At 45.9% G+C, this 14,184-nt stretch overlaps 1 protein-coding gene across 1 annotated transcript; it reads right to left on the bottom strand.

The window, feature by feature from the left end:
• Positions 1-725: 725 nt before the first annotated feature.
• Positions 726-14,167, bottom strand: Ccs (copper chaperone for superoxide dismutase). Its single transcript, XM_027408661.2, has 8 exons — positions 14,016-14,167; positions 13,649-13,721; positions 8,601-8,738; positions 7,809-7,986; positions 7,273-7,333; positions 1,308-1,385; positions 1,134-1,237; positions 726-1,031 (listed from the first exon to the last, which is right to left on the bottom strand). The coding sequence occupies exons 1-8, from the start codon at positions 14,052-14,054 to the stop codon at positions 878-880; spliced, it is 825 nt and encodes a 274-aa protein (XP_027264462.1). The 5' UTR covers positions 14,055-14,167; the 3' UTR covers positions 726-877.
• Positions 14,168-14,184: the final 17 nt, after the last annotated feature.

The following is a 14,184-nucleotide window of genomic DNA, read 5'->3' as shown; positions in this document are numbered from 1 at the left end:
CTCAAAGCCAGGTGTTGGTGGCACACTCGAGAGGCAGAGGCAGGCAGATCTCTCTGAGTTGGAAGCCAGCCTGGTCTACAGAGCGAGCTCCAGGACAGGCTCCAAAGGAATACAGAAAAACCCTGTCTCAGGAAAAAAAAAAAGAAAGAAAAAAAAAGAAAACAACTCTTTTTAAAGGGGAAGAGACATGCATTGCAGGGGGACATAAGAGTACCTCTTGAATCCCAAGACAAGAGGCAGTTGACCACACAATGACCTGATTTGGGGATTGCAGGGTGGCCAGAACTCTCTAGCAGCTCTCAGGTTTTCTCTGGGCATCTCCCTCATTCCTCTGTCTTTTGGGCCTGGCTTTTCTTCTGATACTCAGTTGACAAGGAAAAGAGAAAAAGGCCACTGTAGTTTCCCACTTCCCGTGTTATGAGTCCATCCACAGAGAAAAGGGACCTAATGGTAGATTCCAGATTTCTTGGAGACACAGGCTCAGGTTAGGTCAAAAGTTCTTTTAGTTCTATTCAGTAACAGTGAGGGACTTAGGGTGATCACACACCAACATGTGACTGCTATGGCCCTTTATCATGACTCCAAGGAAGACGAGGAGTTCTCCTGATATATATGGAATTAAAGTTAGTTTGGTGCCAAATCCAATGGGTAGCTCTGGATGCAGACAGCAGAGAGACTCTACTCACCAAGCCCATTAAAGGACACAGAGACACTAAAACACAAAGTGCCATATGAAAATAACAATTTAATTTGCTAAGCATACAATCCCTACCTGCCCTGTACTTAGTTCTCCTAAGCCTGCCCAAGCAAAGTCCCCTGTTTCCTCTGCAGGTAGATTTCAACTAGGGGGACAAAATAACATGAGATGAGGCCCTGATCAGAGGTGAGCAGGGGGCTGGGCTGAGTCCTTTCGGCCTTCACCAGCAATAGGCCGGCCTCGCTCCTCCCAGATAGTAAGGCCATCACAAGAGCAGATCTGCTTGGGGTTCTGGAAAAGGCCAGCAGAGCGTGCAATGATGCCACAGGCCAACCTGCGGAAAGATGTATGGTCAGCATGGCTTTCTCTAGGCCTCTTAGGGTCCCATGTGTCCCCCGCCACACCCATGCCTCCTGCCGGGGGTTGCACAATTCACCTCTTCCCAGAGTTTCCTGTGATCTTGGATAAGGGATGTCTTCCCTGGCCCAGGTCATCTTCTCCCTCATCAACAACCAGGCTTCGGCCAATCACATCCCACACCTTTGAAGGGAAACAACAGCCTCAACTCCACTTTCCTTCGAGGAGGGTCCCCACACTCTTTCCACCTTACCTTCAGCTGTTTATCCTCTATCCGGAAGGTGGCTCGGCCATCAGCATCAGCCAGGATGTTGCCGAGATCTCCCCGGTGCTGGAATGAGACCCCATGGAGAAAAGAAAAGTTACATAGTATGGCTGGTATCTTTAGCCTTCCCAGGATCTGAGTCTTCATCCTGTTTCCCCAAGCTCCTAATTTCCTTCTGCAGATGTCAACTGGAAGGCAAAGAAGATCACTGGACATTGCCTTCCCTGGGAGTGAAATACTGGCAGAGAGCCACCATGCTGCAAAGACTCAACTTCTTTCCCCACAAGCCAATTGTCTAGGCTGTTTTCCATCCCCAATTAGCTAAGTTCCTGTTTCTTCCTTAGCCCAAATGTCCAGTTGCTCAGGAAGCCCTGGGTAAGCCTCCATTTCTCAAGGCTTAAGTTAGCTATGTTTGGCTTTTCTAACCATTACAGTGGCCAGCATTACCTTCCTGACTCTCAGCCTCAAGGAACAAGAAGGAAGAAATATGAGGGGGCAAAGAGATGGCTTTGCCCCCTTTTATCTTGAAAGTAATAAAAAGGTTGTAGAGGCAGGGAAGATGGCTCAATGGTTGTTATGCAAGTAAGGAGACCAGAGCTCAGACTCCCTGCAGACATGTGAAAGCTTAGCGTGGTAACACATGTCCATAATCCCATTGATGGGGTGCAGCACATGGTAGATCCTATGGGCTCACTAGTCAGCCAGTCTAGTGAAAACAGCAAGCAAGCATCAGTTTCAATGAAGAGACCCTGTCTCAAACAAAGTGAGGAGCAATAAAGAAAGACAACTGAAGTCAACCTCCACATCCATAGGACACACACACACACACACACACACACACACACACACACACACTGTGTGTATGTACTTCCCAGTACAGACATTCTGCCAGGCATCATGAGCAGTGGAACAGAGTGAGGATAACAGACACTGAGGCTTGGTTTGGGAGGGTTTTTTGTTGTTGTTGTTGTTTTGTTTTTTTGGTTTTTCAAGACAGGGTTTCTCTGTGGCTTTGGAGGCTGTCCTGGCTGTAGACCAGGCTGGCCTCAAACTCACCGAGATCCACCTGCCTCTGCCTCCCGAGTGCTGGAATTAAAAGAGTGTGCCACCAACACCCAGCCAGATATCGAGTTTTGAGGTGACAGAACCCAAGTGGTGAGCCATAGAAACTACATCTGTGCAAAAAATCATTTCCAACCTGATTCATGAGCAGATACAAATGCCTAAGCTGGAGAGGGCTGGTCCCAATAGTCTTACTGCCCAGTAATGAAGAATGTCAATGGCTTCTCAGGTCATAGAGGCATATACCTTTAATTCCAGCACTTAGAAGGCAGAAGCAGACAGAGCTCTGTGAGTCTGAGGCCAGTCTGGGCTACACAGAGAGTTCCAAGGACAGCCAGGGTTACATAGAGAGACTATATCTAAACAAACAAACACCCCCCCAAAAAAACCAAAAAACAGAAATTTGGCTTCTATTTTTATCTTGTCTAGAGGAACATCTGGCACCCGACATTTTTTGTCATATTGCCCTATGATAAAAACTTTAGTGGTAGAGAGTTCAAAGTGGGGAAGATGACAAGGACCTTATCAACTGTTTCTGGGGTTGAAGAATAAGCCAGGCAGTATGACTCAAGGCATGATCTTGCAAGGGGGGCAGGGAAAACAGCCTCTTCAATCCCTCCTCTAAGGACTAGTCAGAGAGGCTGTCAATGTCACTCTAGCATGCTGAGTCCAGCCTGTACTTTTGGGTCATGAGGAACCGAGAAGGGTTTTCACATAGCATATGGCGAGGCTCCTTTATGTGTCAGAGGAATCCCATAGTAGAGTAGAAAAGACTAGAGAGAGTATAAAGGGAAGGAACCTGACAGACTGTTAGCAGGTATGCAAGAGACAGCCAGGCTTGGATGTAATTTCCCATGCTGATTTTAATTCCATCTGGACAAGCCAGGTGCTGACATCCAGAAGAAATGTGCTGAATATCACGCTGTCTTCACTACTGTATTCTTGCTCATTTTTAGTTCATCTTCTGGAGAGAAGGATCAAATGGATTAAAATTCAAATAAATTTAGTGTCTTATACATGCTAAGTATATGCTCTACAAATAGACTACACTCATAACTTTTTGTTTTGTTTTTTTTTCTTTAGTTTTTAGAGACTGAGTTTCTCTGTGGCTTTGGAGGCTGTCCTGGCTGTAGACCAGGCTGGCCTCGAACTCACAGAGATCCGCCTGCCTCTGCCTCCCGAGTGCTGGGATTAAAGGCATGCGCCACCAACACCCGGCAACTTTTTGTTTTTTATTTTTACATTTATTTTGTGTGTGTGTGGTGTGTGTGTGTGTGTGTGTATGTGTGTGTGTGTGTGTGTGGTGTGCATGTGTGTGCAGTGTGCATGTGTATGTGGTATGCATGTGTGTGCAGTGTGCATGTGTGATGTGTATGTGTACATGTGTGCGTGGTGTGTGTGGTGTGCATGCATGTGTGCGCTGTGTGTGTGGGTGTGTGCATGTGTGTGGTTTGTGTGTATGTGTGTGTGCGTGTGTGTGGTTTTTTAGTGCATGTGTGTGGTCTGAGTGTGTGTGTGCGTGTGTGTGATGTGTGTGCCTGTGTGTGTGCGCACACACACACACATGAGCACATGGAAGTAAGACTATTTATAGGAGACAGTTTTCTCCATCATGTGGGTTTCTGAGTTCAAACTTGGGTTGTCAGAGTCAGCAACAAATGTCTTTACACTGTTTTGTTTTTGTTTCCTTTTAGAGACAAGGTCACATGTAACCCTGAGTAGCCTTAAACTTGCTGTGTAGCCAAGGCTGGCTTTAAATTCCCAATCTTTCTGTCTCTACCTTCCAAATACTGGAATTACAGGCATGTGTCATTATACCTAGGATAATTCTCTTTGGTTTTGTTTCTTTGGTCCCTTCTGATCCCCTGCCCCAAGTGGGGTCTAAGGGCAAGGACAAAAGTCCCAAGGTAATCTTTGCCTTTTAGGAATATTTCCACTCTGTTGTGACTTAGACGGTTTCCTCTGCTGGATCTGCCATCCCCAGTCTCACCCTGTCCACATGCAGAGCCCCTCATCAGCATCCTGCAGATCCAAGGAGGCAGAGACCCAGTGGATGCCCCTTCCTGTATTTACATTCTTTATGATTTACTCACTTTTGTGTGGACTGTATCAGGTATCATTTCCTGGAATAGATTACAGCATGAATATGACTTCATGTTGGATGCCCTCTCATTCTCTCACTCATGTGTCCTGAGAGACACCAGCTGCTATGTGGTGAGCTACTCTAGGGAGAAGCTCATGTGGCAAAAGACTGATGTCTGGCCAATAGCCACTGTCTGCCAACTGCAACACTACAAGCTGCCAATAGTCATCTAGACCAGCATGTCTTATGCCCATGGATTTTGGTGGTGCTGGTGTTTTGTTTTTACTCTATAATATTTACTTAAAAAAATTTTTTTTGAGACAAATCTCACTATGTATCCCTGTTTGGTCTAGAACTTACTGTGTAAACCAGGCTAGATTCAAACTTAAAGTGCTTGTAGTGGGAGAAGCCCTTGACCCTGGGGTGGGCACCAGGGAGGTAGGGGAGCAGTGGTAGGAGAAGCTGCCTGAGGAATAGCTATTGCAGGGTAGAGAAAAGTGGAGGCTTCAGAAGCTGCTGTGTAATCTTGTGCCCTTGTGCTGTGCGGTGCCACCAAATGTTTTTATCTAAGTTGTTCTATTACCAATAAAGACCCAGGCTGGGGGCAACCACATGACCTTCCTTTTTTGATCAGAGACCTAGCATGCACGTCTTTCCACACAATCCAGACTAAAAAGACCAGGGATCTCTGAGTCCCTCCCTACTACTCCTTATGCGTCTTCTCCATCCATCTCAGTGGGTCCTCTGTACTCTCTGTGGATGATAATTCTTGTCAACTAATCACAGGCTCTGCCCCCTGACCCAAGGTTAGTTTTATTAACACAATCTCAAGAGTTTCATAGTGAGATCAAATATCCCAAGAAACACTATGTATCCCTAGCTAGCCTGATAGTCACTAGATTCTAACTTAGAGTGTTCTGCCTTCCCTTGCCTCCCAAATACTAGGACTAAAGGTGTGCACCATGGTGCCCAGCTCTAAAGATTTATTTAATTTTAGTCATATGTATATATGCCTACACTTATGTGTATATCATATTGTGTAAGGGTGCCTGTAGAAGCCAGAAGAAGGTGGTGGATCCCCTGGAGCCACCCATCATGGGTGCTGGGAACTGAACTTGATCTTCTGAAGAACAGAAAGCACCCTTAACCACCGAGCCATCTCTCTAGCCCCATAATTCTAGAATACTTTACTGGTTGAGTACTCCTAATTAAAAATAATCTAAACTCTTATCATCATCTTAGATTTTTTAACATCCAAATGTGGGATCTGTGACAGGAATGCTCGACTAGTCCCACAGCTCCATGGGATGGGAATGCACAGCTTGTGCCATGGTTCCGCTGATTTTGTGGCAGGAAGTTGTGGAGTGGCATCAAGACAGAAAGCAGGGCATAGTGACTTATGCCTGTCATCTCAACACTTGATAGGTAGAGGAAGGAAGAACAAAAACCTCAAGGTCATCCTTGGTTACATCATGAGTTTGAGACCAGCCTGGACTACTTGAGACCCTATCTCAAACAAGAAAATAAAATGACAGAAAATTAAAACAAACTCTGGAGTCCTGAGAGGATCTAAGAAGAAACTGGGGGTTTTCCAGGTCCTGGAACCAGAACTCCCCTCAGGCCTTTATCTCCACATACTGGGCGGGGCACCCTCCCCCGAGAAAGGAGGTGCTAAGAGATGTGCAACCCTAAGGACACTATGGAACATAAAATGTCTGAGCAAGAAAGCAATGTTCTTGTGTTGCCTAATTTTGATTATAAACTTGATTGGATTGACAAACACCTAAGAGATATGTAAAGCACACTTCTGGGTGTGCAAAATTAATCCCTTGATGGATGCATGATATGTTGGTATTACTGGGAGATGGTAAAGGGTAGTTGCTGGGGCTTGGTTGGAGGAAATAGATCCCTGGGGAAATGTCCTTCAGGGAGGTATCTTGCCTGTCCTCTACCTGTGACCCTTTTCTCTGTTTTCTGTCTACCACGATGTGAACTGTTCTTCACCACGACCTCCTTGCTCCACCCTGACCTTCCTGCTCAATCAAACAATGGAATAATTAACAGTACAGATGCAGTCAGTTAAGACAAAGAGCACTAAAGTGGCAGGAAACAGAAGACAGAAAAAGAATTCTATGATGGGCCAGGCAGTGGTGGTGCTCACCTTAATCCCAGCAGAGGCAGGCAGACCTCTATGAGTTTGAGGCCAGCCTGGGTCTATAGCACAAGTTCCAGGACAGGCTCTAAAGCTACACAGAGAAACCCTGTCTCGGGAGGGAGAGAGAGAGGGAGAGAGTGATAGAGGGAGAGAGAGAGAGAGAGAGAGAGAGAGAGAGAGAGAGAGAGAGAGAGAGAATTTTATGGTGGAAAATTAAACCCCAGTGTTACTGGGAATGGGAATGCAGCTCAGTGGCAAAGCACTTGAGTAGCATGTGTGTGGCTTTAAGTTCCATGCCTAGCACCGAAATAAAGGAAAGGGCTTCCTACAAGAGGGAAGAGGGGATAGAGGGGGCAGGGAAGGAAAAGAAAGAAGCCCTAAGGGTTCTTGCCAAGACTATCTATCTACACAACAATAGAATTCCCCCACTAGACTGTGAATTTCCTAAGGACAGGCACTGGGCCATACTGTATTGTATCCCTAGGACCATGATCACAACAGGTATCAAGTAAAGTTACTAAGCTAATCAGCATCAAATGAGAGGGAAAGACTGACACATAAAGCAACCATAGTCCAAGACCCAAGAACTGCCTGCCTGCCTCTGAGTCCCTGGGTTCTCTCTATGCCCAAACCCAGCCCAAACCTACACTTACCCGGTCAGTATCCTGAGGGCTCCCATGAGATGTTCCATCAGGGTTAAAATGGTCCCCACAGCTAAGGATGAAAATTAGCAAATAGGTATCCAAATAATAGCATCTAGGCCCTCTTCTCCGACTACCTTTATTCAGTCACTCACTTATTCATTCATTCATTCATTCATTCAACAAACAGACCTATTCCATGCCAGGATTTGGGCAAAGAACATAGAAACTAGCACATGGATTATGCCTTCCTTGAGTTTCTGCTTCAGGAGACACAGAGGAGTAAACAATCATATTACAGAAAACACCATCAGTCATATTACAGAAGACCGATAGACACAGGGCCTCTTCCTTCACTGTGTCCAGGAGTCACCCTCTATCTCAAACCTTGATTCAAATCCTCTGAGGTCTTTCATATGCCATGTAACCTATTTAAGCCTCAGTTTTCTCATCTGTACACTGGGCCTGTGTGTATGTGCCCCCACCAGAGTATTTTTGGGGACAGAAAGTGAAAGTGTGTACCCATAGGGATGTTACAGATGACTCACCTATTGCAATCCCTTGTGAGATCCCCATACTGATGGACGTGGAATCCATGCAGCCCAGGCTCCAGGCCATCAATGGTCCCCTCAATCAGGCAGAGTTCAGAGGTCAGCTGTAGGAATCGGACCACCCCACGTATGGTGTTAGAGCTCTCCACAATGGCTACTGCAGCTCCCAGATTCTCTGCAAGGTATGAAATACTCACTGTCTTTCCATCTCTCTCAGCCCCTAATGGACCATCCTGACTCCATTTCAGATTAGAAGTCATCTGGTTACAAGGTCAAAAAAAGTTCATTCCTGTTTTCTGTAAAACTTGGGTTTGACCATGTCTTGACCAGGTTTATGAAATTTCACATGTTTTACACCCTCCACTGTGATCTCCACCCTGATAAGATAAAATGTTCTGCCAAATAATTTTTATATGTTCTGCCAAGTCACCAAAATCCTTGGAACCCTCCTAGCCATGAAGTTTTTTTGACTATATAAGCCCCACTTTTTCCTATGTTCAAAGCTATTTCCTCAAACTCTGCTTTAGGAAGACAGCCCTATCGACCAGAAAATAAAGCTTTCTTAACTTGACTAAAATAATTTGGGTAATGGTCTTTACTCTCCTTCCATGAGATTGACACTGTGCTTCCAGCAGCTCAGGAAGGGCAGGGAAGGAACTCATATAATGTTCATATCTCCCAAAGCCAATCCAGTCCAATACTCAGACTCCCGGGGTTAGATTTACACCAGCTCTTGCTCCAGCCCTCCAACCCCAGAGGCCAAGGCCAATACTATAAGCAGTCACTCACGTAACTGGCCGCTGCCCATGCCCTTGAGTACAGCCTGCCTTCCTGTGCTTTCCAGGAGCGCTTGCACCTCCTGGCTGGGAAGAGTGGTCTGCACCAACACCATTTGGTTCTCCAATTGCACTTCTACACTCTGGACACCTGGCAGAGACAGAGGAAGAGGTCAGCAGAGGGCTGGCTGGCATCATGCGTTGGTAGCAAGCACTTCTCCACCCCCATTTCTACAAAGCTTCATATGACCAGAGGGAAACCTGGAAGCTCCCATCTGTTACTAAGAGTTTGGAGTTTGGGCGTAGTATTCTCTCTCTCTCTCTCTCCTGTGTGTGTGTGTGTGTGTGTGTGAGAGAGAGAGAGAGAGAGAGAGAGAGAGAGAGAGAGAGAGAGAGACAGATGTGATGTGAGAAGTGGAACTCAAGGCTTCTCACAACACTAGGCAAGTGCTCTATCACTGAGCTACACTCCAGCCCTTTTTTGTGAGTTCTTATTACATGTCAGATAGTATCTTACTTTTAGGTTTATTGAGGCAGGATCTTACTCTATAGCCCAGGCTGATCTGGAATTCAATATTTAGCCCAGCTTGGCTTTGAACTTGAGGTGATTTCTCTGCCTCAACTTTCTAAATTCTAGGATCACAAGATTTTTTTTTCATTAAAAGTGAGCTAACCTGTAACCTATATACAGGTGGAAGAAGAGAACTGATTCCACAAAGTTGTCCAGTGCCCTCCATATACATGCTGTGAAATGGGTGTCCCCCACTAAGTAAGCAAATAAATAAATTTTAAAGTGGACTAACTATATTAGCGTTATTAATGACAGTTGAAAGGTGAACACGACCCAAATGTCCACATGACAAGATATGAAGTGTAAACACACGTTGCTACAGCACTGATGAGGGTAACATGCAAACCAGCCACAAATGGCCACATATCGTAAATAATATAGACAGGAAATAGATCACAGAGGACAGGGTTGGAGAATAGGAAGGTGATAGAGGATACAGGATTTCTTTAGACAGTAACAAATATATATATAACCAATAGAGGCGATGGCTGCATAGCTCACTGAATGAACTGAACTGTATAATTCAAATGGGTAAATTTTGTAGCATGTGAATTTTAGCTCAACAAAACTGTTACACACATTAAGAAAGGGAGGATCAGCTGGGTGGTGGTGATGCACACCTTTAATCCCAGGACTCGGGAGACAGAGGCAGGTGGATCTCTGTGAGTTCAAGGCCAGCCTGGCATACAGATAGAGTGCCAGGAGAGGCGCCAAAGCTACACAGAGAAACCCTGTCTTGAAAAACAAAAACAAAAGAAAAAAGAAAAAAGAAAAAAGAAAGGAAAGAAGGAAAGAAAGAAAGAAAGAAAGAAAGAAAGAAAGAAAGAAAGAGAAGAAAGCAGGGGGAGAGCCACTGCTCCACCCTGTCCTCTGCAAGAGCAGCCAGTGCTCTTGCTACTGAGCCATCCCTCCAGCTCATAAGCCCCTTTTTGATGTGTCTTACCTACATTGGTTCATTTCATGTTCACAGTAATCATGGGAATTTATTTCTGTTTTACAGATAAGGATATCAAGGCACATAAGTAGGTAGGTTACAGACTGCAACTCAGTCCAGGCAGCCTAGATACAGAGCAAAAACAATTAACCCAAACCTTCTACTCACCTAAGAAGAGCCCCTAGCCCAGGCTTCCTAGGACTCCCCCAACCCTCACACATTCTCCTATAATTCCGCTGAGCAATCCACCTACACTGGTTACAATCCTTTGTATGTTTTGGAATGGTGAGGGAAAATCTAAAGGAGATGAGCCATTCCACATTCGGCCAAAGCTTTGCCAAGATGTAGTAGAGCTTGCTACTTCCTGTAAAGCATTCTTGCTGGGAAAACAGACAAACGGGACTTCAGCTGGACACAGAGCAATTCAAGGCTTCATTGGTTTTTTGTTTTTGTTTTTCCGAGACAGGGTTTCTCTGTGTAGCTTTAGAGCCTATCCTGGCACTCACTCTGGAGAGCAGGCTGGCCTCGAACTCACAGAGATCCGCCAGTCTCTGCTTCCCTAATGTTGGGATTAAAGGTGTGCGCCACCAACGCCTAGCCATTCAGTGGGTTTTTTAAGACCAAAAAGAGACTTCTGATAACCATGTTTTCTGGTCTGAGTAAGTGAAACCAGTTTCACTTTCTCAAAGCTGGGCAGGAGAGTTTCAGTACACAGAATACACTGAGTGAGACAGTTGCCAAGGCCTTGGGAAAGAGAGCCTTACTCTTCTCCCCCCAGGGAGGAGCTCCAACTTCACATTTCCCCTACAGTAACTGTGGCCTCTCTTTTGTCCTCACTGAGCCCTACCAAAGCCTGGCCTGGCCATACTCCAAGATCCACCCAGCAAACAGAACTGCTGCTGTGCTGGAACACACCACCTTCTGGTTCAGCTGAGGTGGGAATTTAAGAGGCATAGTCACAAAAGCCTTCTGCTCTGGCCCTCCCACATCAGGAACAATTCTTGGGTCTGGGAATCTACCCTATACCTAGGCCAGGCTATCAGGAAACCTTATCTGCTGTGTGTGCAAAACACATTCAGGCCTCAGCACTTATCTTAGATGCCTCACTTCACTTAGCCTGTTCAAGACCCCTACCTATGGGCTTTCTGTTTTCTTTGTTGACTCTTTAGGACAGTGGTTCTCAACCTTCCTAATGCTGTGACCCTTTAATACAGTTCCTCATGTTGTGGTAACCCCCAACCATAACATTATTTTTGTTGCTATTTCATGACTGTAATTTTGCTACTGTTTAGAATTGTAATGTAAATAACTGATATACAGGATATCTGATATGCAACCCCTTAGAAAGGGTCATTCAACTCCCAAGGGGTCGAAATCCAAAAATTGAGAACTACTGCTTTAGTATCTTTCCACATAAAAGCCAATGTGATTTTGTGTGTGTGTGTGTGTGTGTGTGTGTGTGTGTGTGTGTGTGTGTGTGTAAGCATGTAGCATGCACACATGTGTGTATGTATGTTCCTGAGTATGGGGGCATATATTTGGCAGCTATGCATATGGAGGCCATGTGTCATCCTTGATCGCTCTCTACCTTTTTTTCCCCCCAAGACAGGTTTCTCTGTGTAGCTTTGGAGCGTGTCCTGGAACTCTGAAGACCATGCTGGAACTCACAGAGATCTGCCTGCCTCTACCTCCCGAGTGCTGGGATTAAAGGAGTACGCCAAGAAAGCCCGGCAACTGCTCTCTATCTTTTATGTTGAGGCAGGTTCTGTCAATTGAACTCAGAGATCACTGATCTGGCTAATCTAGCTAGCCAGCTTGCCCTGGGATCCTGTCTCTATCTTCTGAGTGCTGGGACTACAGGTAGGATGCTACACCTGTCTGGCAGTTATACAGGTGCCGGCAATCTCACACAGATGGCAGCTATCACTTTTACCAGTTCAGCCATCTCCCTAGCCTCAGCATACATGCAAGCAAAATACACACACACACACACACACACACACACACACACACACACACACACACACGCAAAACAAATTAAAAAAAAAATAAGCCTTTAAAAAAAATCTGCCCCAGACCAGCCAAGTAGCTCAACAGGTAAACTATTTTTAGCACAAGACTGACAGCTGGAAGCAGAAAAACAACTCCACAAAGTTGTCCTCTGACCTCTACATGCACAACCCCTCTCCCACAAACACATCATACACTAGTAATAAATTAAAAAATCAGTACCAGGGTGAGTGTGGTGTCGCACACCTTTCATCTCAGCACGAGGGAGGCAGAGGCAAGCAGATCTCTGAATTGAAGATCAACTTGGTCAGGAAAGCCAGGGCTATGTATACAGAACTTGTCTTGAAAAAAAGGAAGGAAGGGCTGGGTGTTGGTGGCACAGGCCTTTAATCCCAGCACTGGGGAGGCAGAGGCAGGTGGATCTCTGTGAGTTCGAGGCCAGCGTACAGAGCAAGTTCCTGGATAGGCTCCAAAGCAATACAGAAAAACCCTGTCTCGAAAAAAAACGAGAGAGAGAGAGAGGGAGGGAGAAAGGAAGGAGAGAAAGAAAGAAAGAGGAAAAGAAAAAAATCAGTTCAGAAGTCTCCTCCTAGCTCATCACCTCTGCCTGTAAGCCTTTCCTCTTTATTTTTATTTATTTATTTATTTTGGTTTTTGGAGACAGGGTTTCTCTGTGTAGCTTTGGCGCCTATCCTGGCACTTGCTCTGGAGACCAGGCTGGCCTTTCCTCTTTATAAGCCCCTGAGATTAACTGGGCTCTCATTACATGCTCAAGACTTACATCATCTAATTCATTCTTCATGACAATCCTGAGTTATGAATATCATTTAATATCAAACACTGCAGAAACAGAGACATAGAAAGTTTGAAGTCATTGTGTTAGTATGTAGCAAAGAGGGCATTTGAATGCAAACAGACCTAACTCTAGAGTGCATCTGTCTCATTACTGCACACACTGCCCCCAGCCCGGTGTCTCTGCTTCTAATCTCCTTGCTTTCCATTCCCACAATGGCTTTCCAATTAAGTGCTCTGTGAATGCTCTTTTGGCAAAGCAAGTATGAACTCTACCTGAGCACAGGGGTAAAAGTTTTTCCTAGGAAGCCCCCAGTCTAATCTATACTTGCTGAAAGGTTAGATGAACATTTAACAGACTTAAAAAAAAAAAAAAAAGCCAGTTTTCAGTGTCCTGAAGATGACTCTGCCTTTCATCCTTCTAGTTGTGCCATATGACCTGCAAACCTCTTGGCTTAAGCTCCTAAATTGGGAGCTGTTTGCTTTATCAGAACCATGCTGTTTCCCAAGCATGACTTCAGGTGATCCCCAGAACGCCCGGATAGGAGGAGCTTCGGAGGCTCAGCTCAGAACAGGCAGAGTTAGTAGAGTGCTCTGGCAAGGCAAGCTTGAGGCCTGAACTCTAGGCTCTGCCTCTGTGTGGCTCTGAGAAGTTTCCTTTCGTTCTCTAGGTGTCTTTCTGGATTTGTACAACGGGAATACGGCTAAACACAAACCTCTGGGCTGAGCCCACAAAGGTTTATTCTGCTCCTACCTGCCACCCCTTTCAGGGTCTTGTGCACCGCGTCCACACAGCTCTGACAGGTCATCTGCACTGCAAACTCCAGCTGTAAGGGCAGCAGGGCCAGGATACATGTCAGGCACTATCCTGAGTCACCACCTTCCCTATGACGACGCTGGGCGCACGTCGCATATGACTTCTGTTCAAATTCCTTCTTCATTATCTCATGAGCATTCCAGTATGGTGGTCTCACCCTCCCACACCCACAATGCAAGAAGCATACCTATCCTAACCCCGGGATTTCATCCCTCCCCAGGAGCCTGCTCTTTCCTGGCTTCTCAAGATAACGACCACCCCAAGGGCCGAGCTATGCGAGGCTCCACGCGAAGCTTTCACTCACCGCACACATGGTCCCACCGTCCCGGGAATCCGAAGCCATCCTGGATGTAGTCAACCGCCTGGGCCGCAAAACAGTTAGGGTCCAGAGAGCAGGGCTGCTCAGACTTGTGGGGTGGGCGGAGCCTCGGGAACCACCCTTTGCTCCACCTCCTTGGCGCGTGCGCATGCTA

This window comes from Cricetulus griseus, chromosome 3, assembly GCF_003668045.3.
Source record: "Cricetulus griseus strain 17A/GY chromosome 3, alternate assembly CriGri-PICRH-1.0, whole genome shotgun sequence".
Classification (NCBI taxonomy): Eukaryota; Metazoa; Chordata; class Mammalia; order Rodentia; family Cricetidae; genus Cricetulus; species Cricetulus griseus.
This window is presented reverse-complemented; position numbering and strand designations above follow the sequence as displayed.

What these genes read in the sequence shown, in the direction of transcription:
- Ccs (XM_027408661.2), bottom strand. Translation starts at nt 14,054, where the DNA reads ATGGCTTCGGATTCCCGGGACGGTGGGACCATGTGTGCG. An exon ending in CTCACAAGGGATTGCAATAG is followed by an intron (nt 7,334 to 7,808) that starts GTGAGTCATCTG and finishes TTTCATCCTTAG; the next exon opens with CTGTGGGGACCATTTTAACC. An exon ending in GCCCTCAGGATACTGACCGG is followed by an intron (nt 1,386 to 7,272) that starts GTAAGTGTAGGT and finishes GTCTCATTCCAG; the next exon opens with CACCGGGGAGATCTCGGCAA.